Below are 16,677 nucleotides of genomic sequence, written 5' to 3'. Positions count from 1 at the left end.
AAATTCACCACACAATGTGAAGCTTCTCATGCCCGCACCAAATCTGTTATCCTCCCTCAGTGGTGATTCATCTACCATGTGCTGCGTTCGAGGCGCATGGCTAGACTGTTCCGCTAATCCTATCTTCGCTTCGCGGCGTCGACCTTCTTCAACTCTTCTCTGTAGGCGGGATATGTACGTTAGCCTGGCTGTAGCAAAAAAAGGGAATTTTGGGCGAAAGAACAAAAACAAAGCGACATGATGCAAGGACTGGGGCCGATTGTAATACAGGTGGCGAAATTGTGCTTCGCCGGTTGAACAGGGAGAGGTAATGGATGCCAAGGAGGTACTTACCGTAGCTGTGCCGAGAAGTCATCGCTTGTGTCATCGTCGTCCCAGCTCTCCTCCCAGAGGTGATCGGCCGCCGTGCCGCCGGTCGTGCTGGCGCCTTGCTGGTTGGTGGCTTCGGTCTCCTCGGCTGGCCAGTCTAGGGAAAGGTATGTTAGATCATATTGCTAGCTGTGGTGTTGGATGCGTGGGCGTATAGAGAAGGAGGGATTGTTCTTTGAGGACATGATGCAAGTTACATCTCAGCCATCACTGGACAGTCGCAGTGACATGGCAGTGCCACTGCTTATCGAAGTAGAACTGGGCTTGCTGTCGGGGTACGGGGTACGAGGGGGCAACCAATCAAGAAGCCAAAAGTATCCTAGGAAGGGAAATGAAAGCAATCACATACCCTCTACAGGGAAGTCCTCGAATTCATCATCCTCCTCGAGGGCGCCGGCCGTCTTGTTGGTTTGTGACTGCTCGGGCTTGGAGCCGGCGGGCGTGCTGGCCTTCTCGTCAGGCTTGGGTGTGCTTGCTGACGCCATGGCTGAATGTGCAAGTGATCGGAGCGGTAATGAAGCGAGAAATTCGTGGAGTTGTTGGTTGTGGTTTCGGGTGAGTGTGGTGCAGCTGGCTGGCTGACAAGGCTGGACCGATTTGGGGTTGGGTGAGGCTATCGGAATGGATGGATGGGATTACCTGAGCAGGGTAGGGGGAGCTTCCAGGAGAGCTTGGGCCTCGTGCATCCAAGCCGCATCGTGGTTTTAGGTACCCAGCCTTCCAGCCCAGACTCGGCGTACGGCGAAGATAGTGACCGATCACGTCGGGTTTGGGCCAATCAAACCGAAAACCCCCATTCACCTCCCTCCCTGTTGAACTTTGAACTGAATAGCTCCGAAAGATGGACAAATGGACTTTGATTTTGGTACGGTATTTGTGATCGCATTCCTGGCCCAAGAGCCCTGTGCAAGTAAGGCAGCCCTGTGCAAGTAAGGCAGCCTGGCTGAGTGAGTGTGCCTTGCGCCCCGACTCAGCCTGCAGCCACACTGTTTAGTGAGCAACTGCAGCTAAAATACGAGCCGATGAAAGTCAATAGGTGCACGAGGCCAAAGCATCTCTCGTCCTTCATCCCCGCTGCCCGTCGCGTAGCCGTCTTACTGGTTTCGGCTCCTTATCATGTCCCCGGCCGGCCCTTGAATTGTTCCAATTGGCCGCTGACTTGTATCTTGCTGAAGCCGTAGCTGACTCGATGACATTGCTTGTTCTCTAAAGCCCACTTCGAGCGTGGCGGGGTCTTCCCTCCCTAAGAGTCAAGACGTCATCCCCACGGAGGTGATACATGGATCTACAGGTACACCCTCCTGCTTTGCTTTCCCATCTGATACTCGAATTGCGGATACGCTCGACACGGGTCCCCTTCACAAACACACAATCTGGCATATATCCTCACACCTGCGCCAATAACCCATCCCTACACATGGCTCTTGTCTCGTCTCCTTGAGCCGGAACATCGCTTTGCATTCCGTCCTGCCTGGAGCTCGGATTTACCGGACATCTGCAAGTCCTGGCCTACTGGCTACCAAAAGACAAAAAGACCCCTAAAGACGCCCCACACCCAAAGGACGCGCCGGATTACCCTCTCCTTTAAACGCTACGCTCAGTAGCTCCGTCCGACCAGATTTCCCGGCCTTTGGGATCTCCGCAGCGGTCAGACAACATCCTCTGATCTTTTCCCTCTTTATCATTCTTTTCCACACTGGGCTGGACCAAGCGCTCTCACGATGAGTTTACGCAGTTGGTTCCGGGGCGCTGCCACGCCCAAATCCACCGCCAACCCCAGCCCCTCTGAGTCGCAGATCGATCTCCAGGCCGCCGAGATCGCCCAGATCCAAGATGCCATGACCAGTGCCTCCAAGATTATGAACGACGACATCGATGGGGCTGAGATCGACTTGAAGAAGGGGAGCTCACCCTACCATGACCTGGGCTTGGGTATCACCACCTTCATGCGGAGCATCCTGGGCTTTGAGAAGGAGATGATGGCTGAAGCCAGCAAACGCCTGGCGAATTGCGAGACTAATGCCTGGAATGAGATGAAAAAGGCTCAGAAGGATGCGGCTACGAATGGGCAAGCAGAGAAAATCCACCCTCCGGGGAGCCAGTATGCCTTGGTGCACGCCGAGGCACAGCTGATGAGCGCCGTTGTCGGAGTGCTCCATGAGAGTCTGACGGAAGGCCTGAAGGGGTTTTACAAGCTGCGCAAGGCTTTCTTGACCTTGGACTCGATCATGGAGGCTGAGGCACAACACCTCAAGGCGAAGGGGCTGCACACCGAGTCCTCTGGGAGCAAAACGTCGCTGTCAAACGCGGCCGCCAAAAAGCCCGCTGTACCTACTAATGGCGAAGCGAGCGGTGACCAAACCGAGGACTCTGATCTGGATTTTGTCGACGCCGCCGAGGGATTGCCCGAGTCACAGACCCCAGCGCAGTACCAAGGCCATCTGGAACTCGAGGGCGCGGAGAAGAAGCTGAACGAGTTATCGATAAACAACGAAGGCAAATCAACGATTGGAGAGCAGTGGAGTAAGGGGCCAGACTCGGAGATCTTTACCGATCCTATTGACGCCTTCGTGCACAGTGGAGCCAACATGTGTTTCGGCGTTCTTCTACTCATCATTTCCATGGTCCCGCCGGCATTCTCTCGCCTTCTCTCCATAATCGGATTCAGGGGTGACCGTGAAAGGGGTGTGACCATGATGTGGCAAAGTACACGGTTCGACAACATCAACGGAGCGGTAGCAGCTCTCGTGCTGTTGGCATACTACAACGGACTCCTGGCTTTTTGCCGACATCCTGCCATCCGAAGAGGAGACGGAGCGAGGGGCCATCGTTGGCTACCCGAAGAAGCGATGCGCTGAGCTGCTTGCCAAGATGCGATCACGCTACCCGGACTCTAGGCTCTGGCGTCTCGAAGAAGCCCGTGGTCTCTCTAACAGTAAGGATCTGCACGGCGCTATTGCCATTTTGCTTAAGAACACCGACTCCAAGATGCGCCAAGTCGAAGCCCTTAACGCCTTCGAACTCTCCCTGAACACCATGTTTGTTGGGGATTATCCGGCGACGCGCGATAACTTCTTACGGTGCATCGAGCTCAACGACTGGAGCCATTCGCTGTACTACTACTTTGCCGGCTGCGCCGAGCTGGAAACCTACCGCAGCGCCGTCCACGCCAAGGTCAGGGACGAGACGCAGATCGCTCTCCACAAAAGGAAAGCCGAGGAACTACTACTCAAGGGCCGCAGCACGGCCGGCATGAAGCGCTTCATGGCCCGGCCCATGCCCTTCGAGGTCTACGTCTCGCGCAAGATCAGCAAGTGGGAGGAGCGCCAAAAGCTACTGGGCATCGACTTCGCCGACGCGGCTGGGCTGAGCCCTGGTCAGGAGATGGTCTTCCTCTGGAACGGCACCAAGAAGATGGCGGCGGCCGAGCTCGCACATGCCGAGCAGATGCTGAGCTGGGACCGGCTCACCGCGCCCGAGGAGGCCAAGGCTAAGATCATGGCCGAATGCGATGAGCAAGTCATAAGGGACGTCTGTCTAGCGGCTCTTCGGAGGTGCGGCGGTGAGTTGGATGAGGCAGAGAGTCTTTTGACCGGCGCCCTGGAGATCGATAGGTATGTTTCCCCCTTTCTCCCGTTGCATTTAACCGCCTTATGACGAGCTAGGACTAATACTGGTGATTGTAGAAACCTTTTCAAGGGACCGCTCAAAGATGATTGGGCGCAACCGGCGGCCGCATACGAGATGGCAGCAGTGACCTGGTGGAGAATCCAGCGGAAGAAGTCCGGGGCATCCGTGTCGGCCAGCGATAAAGCAGCTGCGGTTGATGTCCAGAGTGTAAGCAGCAACAAAGAAGCCTTGTCCGATACCGAGTGGCTCAAGAAGAAAACGGCCGCGTGCGAGGAGTGGCTCGAGAAGGTCACGAACTGGGGCTCTTTCACACTCGATGCGCGTATAGGAATGCGCGTGCAGACCGGGAAGGATACGCTTAAGTGGTACAAGCGTGAGCAGGGTTGGGAGACGGCATAAACGGCGCAGGAGCACTATGTTTGGGATATTGCACGCACAATCTTCCGAGCTGGATTCTTGAAGTCTTCCACGATTGGATTAGAGGCGTTCGGTGTATTAGGTACAATATACAGGCTGTGTAAGGTCAACCTTGCTTGGGTTCACATATGAAGCCTATTATGCTGCACACGGAGTCAATCTTGTATTTGTTGGCGTTCTTCAATTTATTTCTCTTCTCTTCCATTGACAAACTTGCCCACGGTACTTACTCACGGAACAAAGCTTTGACGAGGATGAGTAGCTGTGTTTTACTTGTAGAAATAACACAGCGGACCCGAGGTTGTGCTCATCATCTCCCGCATCGTTGTCGGAGGCCCGGCCCAACCGATGTTGATCACGTCGTCCATGGTCATTAGGCGAGATGGCGGTTCGTTGTTCCACTGTGATGTATCACTTTTAGTTTGGAAACTCAGAGAACCATGGCCATGGAGCAATGAAGAGACGTACTGTGATATGCCCGTATGGTCCGTCATCGAGAAGGACGGTACGATTTACGGGATCGATGGCTTGCCTAGATAGTTCCATCACCTTCGTCAGCGGCGGGAATCCTGATGAATACGTGCCTGCGGAGCGAGGTGAAGGGGAACGTACCACAAAGTCCACATGCGGTCCATGTTCCCATGATGAACGTAGAATGCTACATCTGCTGGGGATACCCACTACACCATAGGTGACATATCAGTCGCCGTCACTGGTCCATTATAGCTACCGCAATATATGCCGGTGTATATATGTATGAGGGCTCCAAACAGGAAGGAGAGATAGGGAATGCACTGACCAGGTCACCGCCAGGATCGCCACTATCAAATTAGCATGACATTAGTAAAAGCTACATGTGAACGAAAAAGCGGACGGAAGTCTTACTTGATCGTGTAGTGACCACCGCCGTGAGGACCAATCTCGCCGCCATTGTTGAAGCCTCCCTCCAGGAGCAATCTGTATTCCGTTATATTGGGTTTGCTCAGGAGGTCTGTTACTCCCACGGGTTGTGTATTAGCCATCATACATCCTTCCTGTCTCTCCGTTTTCTCTCTCCCTGTCTCACCATTATCCCTCTTAACAAGAACAAGCACTCACCAAAGACTGTAGTATAGTTCGCGTAACGCTTATTGATAGCCGGTCCCAAGTCCCGTTTCACGCGGCGTGGGTTGTACCCCAGCCCATCGGCCTGCGGGTTCTTGGGGACGCCCAGCCCGGGTAGGTCCGCGATGGGGCCCAGGTTGACCGTCAGATTGGCGAAGGGACCCGTCGTGACATACCCGCCGCCCACGCCACGCGGCAGCGTGAAGGGGTCGCCCGTCACACCCTCGGGCAGCGTGATCAGTGAGGCCGGCAGATCCGGGTCCCAGGCCCCGTTGCCGCCCAGGCTGTAGGGGTCGCCGTTGAATATGGGGGGAGTCTTGCGGGGCGGCGGCGTATTTAGGCCAGTCCCAGTACTGTATATATCCGTCAATCCCATACAGCGGGCACGACGTAGATTCTAAATAAATAGGTGTCGCCCACGGGTGGTGAGGAAGAAGAAGTGGCCCAAAACTTACAGGCTGGTAGCCCTTGTAACCACACTCTTCTCGCAGGGCGGTCTCGTACGTGTAAATGAACCAGCGATGCCACATCTGGAAGTTGCCGGTGTAGTGCGCGTCGAGGGTGTGGTTGATGTGAGTTACAATGAAGTCGTCGTACTGGGAGGGGGCAGAGAGCGGGTGATTAGCTAGTTCAATAACGGTTCAAACCAAGATTCTACGGGATGGAGAGAATAGCTCGGGGGTGCTGGCTACTTACACGGGATTTCGCGCCAGGTGCATAGCTTGACGGGGTATGGGCGGGTAGGCTCATCAGGCATTGGACCGCTTGGACGTAGTCAAGTCTCTCGTCTTTCGACAAATCGCCGCTGTAGTCATGTTATATTCAGTGCAGTCCTCGGCTCCTGTGGCTGCTCTCCTGCCTGTCAGGATAGCATGGCGGGGCGAAAGATGGGAAATCCAGCTGTACTTACTACTCTTGCCGGTAAACAATGTTGTCTGTGGTGCAGCCAGAGCTCTTGTCACGTTTGCCAAGTTCCGCGAGGGCCTTTCTTTCGATGGCGGCGACGAGCTGCTTGACCGCATGTTCGGGGTTGGATATCTTGTCGTCTCGGGGCACTATGGTCGCTGCTCCGATGGCCACCTGGGCCAATACCACAATACCGGCGGCGATTCTTCCGAGCTTCATGCTGACGTATTCGGTGTCAGTTCAAATTTGGTCAACTCCTAGTTGTCTTTGGCATGTCAATGATACTAAACCAATGGTCCTTGGGTGTGGGGGATCCTGTTCATTTATCTCAGGGGTTGATACAAACGTCCGGTTCCTCTAGAAATTTCATATCGCCACGGCGGATTCGATCATGAACGAATCATCTAACCTTGTTATTGCTATATGCGAGCTCTAGACCTTTTTGATTCCGTACACATCTGCAACATGGGATCCGGACGACACAAAAGCTTCCCGTTCGTCGAGATATATGCACGAACCGTGTGTTACGTACGGATCACGGCAGGCCAAGAAGCTCGGCATGCGCGTGAGCGTCACAACGGCTCAAGCCACCAAGCCCCTATTCGCGGAGCATGCAGGTGAAATGGCCCGGCATTTCTTTGATTGCTAGCTTCGTTCCCGAGGGTCGCACGCAATATATTGCGAGCCCGGTTTTTGACGATCTTGCTCATTCGACTTTTCAATCAGCCGGACGGTTTAGGTGCAGTGTGGCATCCAATGTCTTGGGACGGATCGATCGTCTACAATTAAGCTCACCGACTCAAGCTGGTTTTGCGATACGAATGGAACTGGATTAGCTATTGGTCAATTTCGAACGACAATCTTGAGCCCATGTATATCAGCGACGGCGAAATGAAGGCCCATTGGTGCCGGCTAGATCATTTGGCTCCAACTGACCATATCGATGCCCATGTCCGTGTCAGACGATTGACCCGGACTAGTTCTTCCTTTGAGTCTTGACCCATGACCAATCATGGCCAGTAAATACCCCTCGAATATCACTGCTTATGTCATGTGATATAATATTTTCACTCTCCTTCTTCCCGCTCTTCTGAACTATCGATCCCATGGACAACAGACAGTATCGAAGGCACCTCAGCTTCTGTCCGTACAATCGAACAAATTTCGTATATGAGCCCTTCATAATTGACGTGGCGTCACGGCGACTTCCAGCGGAGGCTTCTCCCAAAGGAAGTAGACCTTATTATCTGTAGCCCAGTTTTGGCTTTGCGGCGCAATGCTCAAATCAAAATTCCAGATGATTCGTGCAAGGATCATGCGCATCTCAGCATAAGCCAAGCTAGACAGACGATCGTAAGCTCGAGGTTATCAAAGGTTGCACTAGGGCACAGGGTAGATAAAACTCACTTTTTTCCAATACAGTTGCGCGGACCCAGTGAGAAAGGCTGGATCGAGTCGAGCCGATCACTCTTGTACTTCGGGTCTCCGAGCCAGCGCTCGGGGACGAATGACTCGGGTTCGGAGATGTATTTCGGGTTGTGGTATACAGCCCACTGCCAGATATCCACGACGGTCTTGGATAACGCCTGTTAGCTCTCTTGTGGCTAAGCGAAACGGAAGGACCACGGAGAAAGGGACAGGCGGCACAGGTTCCTCGCTGGAATCTGATCACGTTTCCTGTCTTGTTTGCTTACCTCTTCGGGTATGTATTGACCAATGATAGTGTCACCACCCTTGGCTATTTTGCGCGGGCTGGGGCCGGGGACGGGCGGGTAGATGCGCAAGGACTCGTCGAGAACGGCGAGCATGTAGGGCAAGCTCGAAGTGCTGGCGATGCCGATGTCGTCCTCGGTCGGGAAGGCGCCGCGGACTTCGGCCGTTAGCGTGGCCAGTACTTCCGGGTTGGTGGAAAGGTAGTACGTGGCTCCGGAAAGGAGCGTGGCCGTGGTCTCGGAGCCGGCGATAATGAGTAGGGACGCAGTAGAGGCCATCTCTTCCAAATTCATTTCCTAAAGGACAGGGAGGGGTTAGCATGGGGGGCCAGGTTCTGTGTACATGTTGTTGCGGGGATTGTGTGAACGAGTTTGACGTACGCCTCCCTTGCTCCCTCGAGCATGCAGCATTTTCTCGACAAAATCCGGGCGATCGATGTTGGTGTCCAGTCTTTTCTTCAGACTCCTCAGTGACAGCTCCTTGTGCTCAGCCCACTTGTCCCTAACCTCAGCCGGCATCATCCTTTTAAGGAGAGGTGCAACGAGCGGATATCGGTTGGCGTTTACGGATACGCACAGGTTCTTGACGCTAGCAAAGATGTTGGAGACCCAAGGGTGGTAGACATTAGTATCGAGGGAACCAAAAGGCTCGCCGAAGGACAGATCACCTGGTTGGTATATCGTGTTAGTATGGACGAGGATAAAACGTATTTATCCTGGACGGCCTATCACTTACCAATGATATCGAAGGTGGTCCAGTTGTACCACTTGAGAAGATCGATGACCTTGGTCTCTCCGGCACATTCCCGCTTCAGCCCCGCGAACAGCTTGTCAATGTACGTCTTCATGAGGGGCTCCTGCTCGTACATGGCCTGGGCGGAGAAGACGTGGGCGAGGATACGGCGGTAGCGAGCGTGGGCATCGCGGTCGGCACCGATGATGTTACCGGCGTTGGCGGCGCTGTGGATGGGGTCTTTGCTGTGCTCCGGCTGGCCCGAGGACCTGTGTCCGCGCACCTGCTTCATGGCATCCGGGTGGTTGATGGATAGGATCTCGGGCGCCACGCGCACGATGGGTCCGTACTTCATGTGCAGGTCCAGAATGCGCTGCGGCGAGGCGCCGGAGAGGTGGCAGCGGGTGTAGGGAATCCGTGTCATGGCCCACAGCCTGGGGCCCGGGAAGCGGCGCAGCGGGTGCAGGAACAAGTTGTACAGGACGAGGCCTACGAAGTATGCGCAAGCCTTGTGGGTGTTAGCATCGTGACATGGCCGGCCCCTGCTCAGAAAAACTTGGACGAAGAGGGCATACCAAAGTAAAGGAGACGGCGATGGTTGTCCCCGCCATCTCCAATGGCGAAGACAACATCCTGTGGCGAAAGCGGTGGATGGGGTCGTCCATGTCTGCTGGCTTGTTTGATGAAGATGAAGATGGCAAGGAATGAGATGCCCCTCGCTTTATACACTTGGCGCTGTTCTATGCGGCATTGGTTCATGGTTGATGGAGCCCTTACATAACCCAACGGGCGGGATGCACCCGAGATGATTTGCGGGCACAGAAGGTGGAGATGATATACGGCAGTTGCAGGCGCGAGTCAAAGGTGAAAGGCGACGATGTGTGCATAAATGGCTGTTTTTGTGCATGCGGCTCCGGAGGATAGGCTACCCTGTGTAGAAATGGATACGCTTCCCCTTAATCCCCAGCTTGGTCATGTCGTCGTGCTGCATATCCACGTCATGAAACGCGAAAGGCGCCGGAAGCTGATTGGTTATTTCCCAATGGACGTGGCTGCGGTTGTGGAGGCACGAGGGATTCGGAGGTTGAACACAAAGTCCGACATTGTGCAAGCGACTCTGATGATCTGTATATGTATATGTAGATGTATATGTAATATGTAATATGTAGATGTACGTAAAACTGCCACAGCCCTTTGGGGATTGGCGCCATCTCCGCACCCGGCCCCGCCGTCTAATATGGCCGCCTTTTGGATTCCTCCACCTTGCCGGGCCGGACACTATTTCCACACCTGACAGCGTCAAGCAGTGAACTCTCGTGGCCCGTATGCGCCAACCTCGCTGACTGTACGGCGCGCCCTCTTATCGTTGCACACTCGATCCTCCCCCGCCAATTCGAGTTTGTTCATGGCTGAAGAAGCATCGCCTTCCCCCCAACCGGCCAGCCGCCGCCGAAGCGCATCCGGCTCTCGCTGGCCTGCACCACCTGCCGCAAGCGCAAGGTCCGGTGCGACGCCGATACCCCCAAGTGCCGGAACTGCCGCATCCGGGGCGACGTCTGCCAGACGACGGACCCGCGGAAGCCGGAGGCCGTCGTCGTCCGTAAATGGCCTGCCAAAACAACACGGCCGCCGGCGGCCGAGCAGGGATTATCATCATCCTTGGCTGTTGACGGTCATGTGCAGCAGCAGCAGACCGGGACGAGCGCGCGTGGCGAGGGCGAGAGTAGTATACAGGATGCCGGTGTCGGAAGCCCGCAAGCACTCACCACCATTCCCGTCAGCTTCCTTACGAGGGCATATCATGCGACCACCAAGGAGCGAGGGGGCGGAGGGAACAGGCCCCTCGAGGATGCCGAGAGCCCAGACATTGTGGTGAATACCGACGAGAGCTCACATCGTGTAAAGGTTGGTTGCGTGTCCCACAGTTGGAAAGAGAAGAAGACAAGATGGACTAACAGCTACGTGGATGCGTAGTACTTGGGTGGGAGCAGTCTGCAATGCTTGTGCATATTTGTGGATTTGTTCCTCAAGCAGAAGGGGCTCGGTCCGGTCTCCCAGCAGTTCCGCTTCGGCATGCGCCATGTGAGTGGACCAGTCAGCCCCATGGGGAAACATCGAACGAGTGTCGAACCACCCGTACTGACGTGCATTCGTGTGCACAGGTGGAGGAGTTCGTTCTTCCTATAATGGTCAACCGGCCAAACCTGCCCTCCTCCGGTGTCGTGGAAGAGCATGTACGCGTGTTCTTCCGCCGCATATGGCCCATATTCCCCGTCGTCGACCATGAAACCTTGATGGTCGATATTCGTCGCTTCCTGGAGTTGCAGCACGAAATATCCCCAACCGGAGAGGAGACGGACAGATCCCTACAGAGCGTGCTACAACCAAGCGACGTCCCTGCTCTCGTGTCCATCTACTTGATTATAAGCATTGCTGCAGATGAGGCTGCCGGCAGTATCACCGAAACAGGGACAAAGTTCCTCGACGCAGCCTACAGTTTCTACGGGCATGTGGTGGCACTGCCATACATTGGAAGCGTCCAAGCGCTCCTCCTTCTCGTGATAGTGTTGCGCGGGAGAGGCAAGGAAGGCCAGGGATGGCACGTACTAGGCCAGGCCATACGGACGGCGCACTCTATTGGCTTGCATCGCCATGTATCGTCGCACGATACTCGGCCCCGAAGCGCCGCTACCGAGCCGGGGTACAAAGCCGATCTGCAACTTCACGGCAGGCTCTGGTGGACGTGCTACAGCCTGGAGAAGTTAATGGAGATGGAAACGGGCCGGCCGTCGGCAATCGCGGACTACGACTGCGATCAAATCCTCCCGCCGCGTCGAAACTACTCAGCGACACATGAAGTGCCCGACTATTTCGGTATATGGGTATCCCTCTCCCAGATTCTAGGCCGGATCAGCGAGCACATTTATCGAAAACGCCAGACATCGTCATTTGTCCTCTTTCACGAGACTGGCAAGCTAGACAAGGCCCTAACGAGCTGGGCCGCGTCGCTCCCCGAGAGCCTACGACCTGGGCAAGAGGCGTCAGTCTTGTCGGACCAATACAGAGACCAGCAGCACATCGCAGGCTTCATTGGAATCCACTACTACCAGGCGCAAATCACACTATTTCGCGCGTCGCTCATTTTCCCGCCGCAATCATACGCCGACGAGGTCCGGCTCTACCCTAACTCCCTATCTGCGTCAACACAGGCACGACTTCTCCAGAGCCAGAATATTGCCATTACAGCAGCGCGCAGTCTGGTAAAACAAACTTTGGACCTTGCCGACGGACATATTAATTCGCAGATCTTCGCGGTGACGCAGCCCTTCTTGGCCGCCGTGGTCCTGGCACTGAACATTGTGCGGAACCCTCAAAAACGCATGGCCCGCGCCGACCTCGAATTGTTAAGCGAGGCAACAGAATACTGTGAGGACCAATACCATCGCATACACCAGGACCCGGACTTCATCAAAGGCTGTAGCATATTGCGCGAGCGGGTGCAGACTATATGCCGCGAAGCCGGCCGGGAACAACGCCACGGCGGCACCGCAGCCGCTACGACGCCGGAAACTAACTCGGAGAGTAGCAATGAGCTCAGCGGAGGCTCTGGTAATGGCTCTGCTCCAGCTCTACCTTCAGATCAGTTACGGCCTGCAGCCATTACGACGCCAGGACCGCAGCTACATAGTAGTACGTTGTTTGATCCCTTTGCGGGTCTGCCTCTTGATGAACTTTGGCCGATGTTGGGAACTGAGTTTTTGATTGACGACAACGAGTCATACATCCAGATGGAGTAATATGACTCCTGCGCATTGCTATCGACTGTTCCCTTGGGCCTATCCTGAGCTCAAACGCCATCTAGATGTGCCTAATGATACTCCGTGACCAAAAAGACGAGATCGTCTTTGGACCCATCCGCTCGGCGTTGTTGCTTGGACCAATCAAACTCTGATACCCTCGGTTCGGGCGTTACAGCTCGTCGTTTTGGGTGTTCTATGGCCGACCCGTCGCGGGTGGCAGTGGTGGGGACAACTTGTCTTCTGCTCGGTTCGGCTCCCGAAGTTCCCCATCGCCCACATTCCGAACCGAAAGATCGACAAAAGAGCTGCCAGGTCCAGGTCTGGGGAAAAGGTGGAGCGGTCTATGCAGACAGCAACCTCCAGAATAAGAGGCTTGATCCGACTTCAAACTGATGATTGATCGAAAACAAGATCTCTATAGTCCATTTAGTCTGCAAACAACAACTTCACACAACATGTCGTCCACAATAGTCACCGCTCCTCCGGCTTCTACGCTGAACCTGCAGTCAGAAGGCCGCCCCCTAACCTGTGACGGCACCGATCCCGTCTATGGCGACTGGCGCGACGACCTGGTGCGCGACGGGTACGCCGTCATCAAAGGCGCGGTCCCGCGAGAACGCGCCGAGCAGTACGCCGACAAGATGTTTGCGCTGCTCGAGTCGTTCGGCCTCGGCTACGACCGCCGCGATCCTTCGACGGTGCACCCGGACAAGCTGCCCGTCGTCAACGAGAAGGGCATGCTGCTCAACTATGCAGCGGCGCATGAGGACTTTGTCTGGGGCGTGCGGGGCGAGCCGGGCGTCTACGGCGCCTTTGAGAAGGTCTACGACACGACGGACTTGCTGGTCTCGTTCGACGCCATCAACTACGGCTTCGCCAACCGTACCCACTTGCCCGAGAACAAGCCCTGGCCTCACCAAGACCAGGACCCGGCCAAGCCCGGGTTCCGCTGCTTGCAGGGGCTGGTCAACCTGCAGCCCAACGGACCCGACGACGGGGGCTTGATTGTGTGCAAGGGCGGCCACTTGCTCAGCGAGCAGTTTCACAAGGACATGGCCGACGAGGAGCGCATCCCCGCCTGGACGCCCGAGTGGTACGGCTTCACGGAGCGGGGGATGAAGTACCTGGCCGACGCGGGCCTGGAGTGGGTGAAGCCAACGGCGGAGCCAGGCGACCTGCTCGTCTGGGACAGCCGCACGCCGCACTACAACGTGCCGACCCAAACAAAGCAGGATAGGCTGGCCATCTACACGTGCTACATGCCGGTGGCGTCGGCAACGCAGGAGGACCTCATCCGTAAGAAGGACGCATACGAGCGCCGCGTCGGCACCACACACTGGCCCAACGCGCGCCACACAGGCTGCAATGAGGCCAAGCGTGACGGGAAGCCGGACCACGTCGTGCGGACGCGGCCTCTCAACGATGCGGTGCTGAGCGAGCGTGTGTTTAAGTTGACGGGGATTCCGTACATTCGGGAGGACGTGCAGATTCCCATTTCGGGGATGTAGCATGGCAATATCAGTTGTCATGTGTTCTTGTTTTGTTTAAGAGTAAATGTTTACAAAGTTTAGAAGTCTTTCTAAGTAAACGAGCACAGTCTTAGTCCGCGGTTTCAGTGCAAGGACAGGCGTATTAGTAGACGACGCCCAATGATGAATGAACAATCTACTCTCCCTGGAACTCATTTGTAGATAGAACATGCTAAGGATTATAACCTGACTCGGATTTCATGGTAAATATTCGGCGGGAAAGTGCGATCAAAGAAGCAACCCTAGTAGCTGTTGTTCACTAAAAGGGAGGTATGGGACAGCAGTATATGGCATACCGCGAGGTCCAACTTCATGGTGCTGTATTTGGTATTCAGAGAGTGTTAGACGTCTTGGGCGCTGATGGAGTAATTTGAAAGATCTATGACAATTATAATGACTAATTTACAGCGACTATCTCTTCAGAGGGGTGAAAGGTAGTGTCACCGAACTAGGGTACTCGCCGCCAAAATGCACTTTGTGCTCGCCCCGATTCAGTTCGTGCTCGGGCCGCGGTCCGGAGAAACTGCTGTACTCGGCAATGCTAGGGAACTGGCCGCCGATCCTGAGGCTGATGCTCTCGCCCGCATCGAAATCCACACCCATGGCCCATATACCGATCTCCAGCCTGACGATGTTTCCCGGCGTGATCTTCTCCTGCTTCTCATGGGGATGGAAGGGGAACTGGGGGTGGATGCTCTTGGTCTCGTCAATGGCTCGTTGCGAGGCCCTCAGGATGCCCATAGAGCCCAAGTGTAGGTTCAAGCTGGCTTGGTCCTTCTCGGGGATTTCCTCAATGGACTTGACAGGCGTGGCGTGCATAGGGAAGTTGAGATGCATCAAATCCTTCCCGTTCTTGTCCTTCTTCCTGAGGATGGTGAAGACGGTGAAGTCGTCACGACTGTCGCAAGACATGTACACGATAGCTTTGGGCAATCCGATCAGCCTGGCGGGTTCCGTAAATGTGTAGGTGAAATCTGCGAAGCTCGCCCGGTCCTCTGAGTTGTATGAGACCGACGTGACCGAAGCGGCCTTGTCTGCGGCGAGGCGGCCACCGGGTTGGCAGAAGAGCTCGCGGTACTCGGTGCCCTTGACCGGGAACCCGTCGAGCACAATGTCGTCAATGGGCTCCCGGTTGCCGAACTGCAGCGCCGACCACCGCACCTTGGGCGTCTTGGTCTCCCACCCGTTCTCGACACCGCGCAGGTAGCGGTCAAAGAAGACGGCGAGCTCCTCCCTGGGCGTGCGGCATGCTGTAGAGCTCGTACCACTCCTGCTTGCTGCTCCAGTGTATCCACTTGTCGTCGTGGGGGATCTCGAGCCAGGCGCGGACGCAGCCCATGGTGTGGATGCTGCTGACGTCGGACCCCCGGATGTAGGCCGGACACTTGATCTTGGTCATGTCGACGCGCTTCTGCTTCCAGTACGCGTTTTGCGTCGGCGAGCGCCGGTACATCTCGGCAAAGTGCTCGAGCCCCGAGTCGGGCTGGCCGCGCACGATGGCCTTGGCGATGAGGTCGAAGTTGCTCATGGAGAACCAGCCGCCGCGGCAGAACTGCTCGCGGTACATGTCGCCCATGCCCTCCCAGGGCGCAATGGCCGCGAGCGAGGGGGGCTGCTGCGCCGCGACGAACCACTGCGCGATGGCGAGGGCCGAGTTGCCGGCCATGCCGACCTTGCCGTTGCACCAGTCCATCTGGGCGACGGCCTCGACCACGTCGTAGCCGTCCTCGGCGTCCTGCGTGCCCATGACGCAGATCTGCCCGTCGCTGTGGCCGGCGCCGCGCGTGTCCACGCTGACGATGGCGTACCCCTTGGGGCACCAGTACGCCGGGTCCAGCCCCCTCGAACTTCTCGAGCCCGCTCAGGTCCGACCGCGGCACGCAGCAGTTCCATACGCAGATAGGCAGCATGTCGAGCGCGCTGTACTTCTTGCCGTAGAAGGACCAGCTCAGCACGGCGGGCACCTTCTCGGTGCTGCCTTCGGGCCGGTACACGTCGATGTAGAGACGCGCGCCGTCGCGCACCACGACCTCGACGTCGTGGTCGATGCGGATGTCGCTGGTGGTAGGTTTCGCGTCGAAGGGCTTCGTGCCGGCTTTCAGCACCTCAGTCTTTCCGGGGTGAAGCCGACATAGCCATTCTCGCCCACCTTCGGAGTCTCGATCCGCCTGGTGGCCACTTGAACTGGGTCGGGCATGGTGGGGATGGAATTGGCTATGGGAGTATGAGTGAAGAGGTGGTCTAAGGTGGTCTGAGCCAAGTTCTATGTCTGAGACTGTGTGTGTCTCTAGCACTATAAATGCGCATATTGAGTGCCTCCTGAGCGTGGGCCCCTCCTGGGCGTGGGCCCCTGGCCTGGGTTGCAACTCGTAGATCGATGAGGGGCACGATGGTTGTGGATCCGGGTATGCTCGTAAGCCTCGACCGAACCGAACCGAAATGCTTCGGGGCGGATGTGGTGGTGCGGGTGGATACTA

The 16,677-nt window shown here is 56.0% G+C and overlaps 9 protein-coding genes across 9 annotated transcripts; 5 read left to right on the top strand and 4 right to left on the bottom strand.

Moving 5' to 3' along the window:
- Positions 1 to 119: 119 nt before the first annotated feature.
- On the bottom strand, positions 120 to 854 carry PG998_005038 (26 proteasome complex subunit DSS1; the record flags this gene model as incomplete). Its single annotated transcript, XM_066871856.1, has 3 exons — positions 120 to 159; positions 334 to 466; positions 719 to 854. 3 exons carry the CDS (start codon positions 852 to 854, stop codon positions 120 to 122), a joined length of 309 nt encoding a protein of 102 aa, XP_066731953.1.
- Positions 855 to 2,090: 1,236 nt separating this feature from the next.
- PG998_005037 (Breast cancer protein) lies at positions 2,091 to 3,227 on the top strand (the record flags this gene model as incomplete). Its single annotated transcript, XM_066871855.1, has 1 exon — positions 2,091 to 3,227. The coding sequence occupies one exon, from the start codon at positions 2,091 to 2,093 to the stop codon at positions 3,225 to 3,227; it is 1,137 nt and encodes a 378-aa protein (XP_066731952.1).
- A 13-nt stretch (positions 3,228 to 3,240) lies between these two features.
- PG998_005036 (breast cancer protein) lies at positions 3,241 to 4,398 on the top strand (the record flags this gene model as incomplete). The annotated part of the gene is made up of 2 exons (XM_066871854.1): positions 3,241 to 3,983; positions 4,056 to 4,398. 2 exons carry the CDS (start codon positions 3,241 to 3,243, stop codon positions 4,396 to 4,398), a joined length of 1,086 nt encoding a protein of 361 aa, XP_066731951.1.
- Positions 4,399 to 4,685: 287 nt separating this feature from the next.
- On the bottom strand, positions 4,686 to 6,277 carry PG998_005035 (Tyrosinase; the record flags this gene model as incomplete). Its single annotated transcript, XM_066871853.1, has 8 exons — positions 4,686 to 4,817; positions 4,885 to 4,948; positions 5,029 to 5,096; positions 5,216 to 5,237; positions 5,302 to 5,413; positions 5,515 to 5,836; positions 5,976 to 6,145; positions 6,217 to 6,277. 8 exons carry the CDS (start codon positions 6,275 to 6,277, stop codon positions 4,686 to 4,688), a joined length of 951 nt encoding a protein of 316 aa, XP_066731950.1.
- A 56-nt stretch (positions 6,278 to 6,333) lies between these two features.
- On the top strand, positions 6,334 to 6,687 carry PG998_005034 (uncharacterized protein; the record flags this gene model as incomplete). The annotated part of the gene is made up of 1 exon (XM_066871852.1): positions 6,334 to 6,687. One exon carries the CDS (start codon positions 6,334 to 6,336, stop codon positions 6,685 to 6,687), a length of 354 nt encoding a protein of 117 aa, XP_066731949.1.
- A 918-nt stretch (positions 6,688 to 7,605) lies between these two features.
- On the bottom strand, positions 7,606 to 9,536 carry PG998_005033 (cytochrome P450; the record flags this gene model as incomplete). Its single annotated transcript, XM_066871851.1, has 6 exons — positions 7,606 to 7,765; positions 7,834 to 8,012; positions 8,121 to 8,435; positions 8,520 to 8,806; positions 8,875 to 9,379; positions 9,447 to 9,536. The coding sequence occupies 6 exons, from the start codon at positions 9,534 to 9,536 to the stop codon at positions 7,606 to 7,608; spliced, it is 1,536 nt and encodes a 511-aa protein (XP_066731948.1).
- A 504-nt stretch (positions 9,537 to 10,040) lies between these two features.
- PG998_005032 (uncharacterized protein) lies at positions 10,041 to 12,668 on the top strand (the record flags this gene model as incomplete). Its single annotated transcript, XM_066871850.1, is given in 4 exon segments — positions 10,041 to 10,046; positions 10,315 to 10,833; positions 10,846 to 10,953; positions 11,034 to 12,668. The coding sequence occupies 4 exon segments, from the start codon at positions 10,041 to 10,043 to the stop codon at positions 12,666 to 12,668; spliced, it is 2,268 nt and encodes a 755-aa protein (XP_066731947.1).
- Positions 12,669 to 13,126: 458 nt separating this feature from the next.
- Positions 13,127 to 14,179, top strand: PG998_005031 (uncharacterized protein; the record flags this gene model as incomplete). The annotated part of the gene is made up of 1 exon (XM_066871849.1): positions 13,127 to 14,179. The coding sequence occupies one exon, from the start codon at positions 13,127 to 13,129 to the stop codon at positions 14,177 to 14,179; it is 1,053 nt and encodes a 350-aa protein (XP_066731946.1).
- Positions 14,180 to 14,611: 432 nt separating this feature from the next.
- Positions 14,612 to 16,397, bottom strand: PG998_005030 (uncharacterized protein; the record flags this gene model as incomplete). The annotated part of the gene is given in 4 exon segments (XM_066871848.1): positions 14,612 to 15,434; positions 15,466 to 16,010; positions 16,021 to 16,311; positions 16,332 to 16,397. The coding sequence occupies 4 exon segments, from the start codon at positions 16,395 to 16,397 to the stop codon at positions 14,612 to 14,614; spliced, it is 1,725 nt and encodes a 574-aa protein (XP_066731945.1).
- Between the last annotated feature and the right edge of the window lie 280 nt (positions 16,398 to 16,677).

This window comes from Apiospora kogelbergensis, assembly GCF_038363985.1.
Source record: "Apiospora kogelbergensis strain CBS 113332 chromosome Unknown utg000003l_segment0_segment0, whole genome shotgun sequence".
NCBI classification, from domain to species: domain Eukaryota; kingdom Fungi; phylum Ascomycota; class Sordariomycetes; order Amphisphaeriales; family Apiosporaceae; genus Apiospora; species Apiospora kogelbergensis.
The sequence above is the reverse complement of the archived record's forward strand: the minus strand, read 5'-3'. Positions and strand labels throughout refer to the sequence as shown.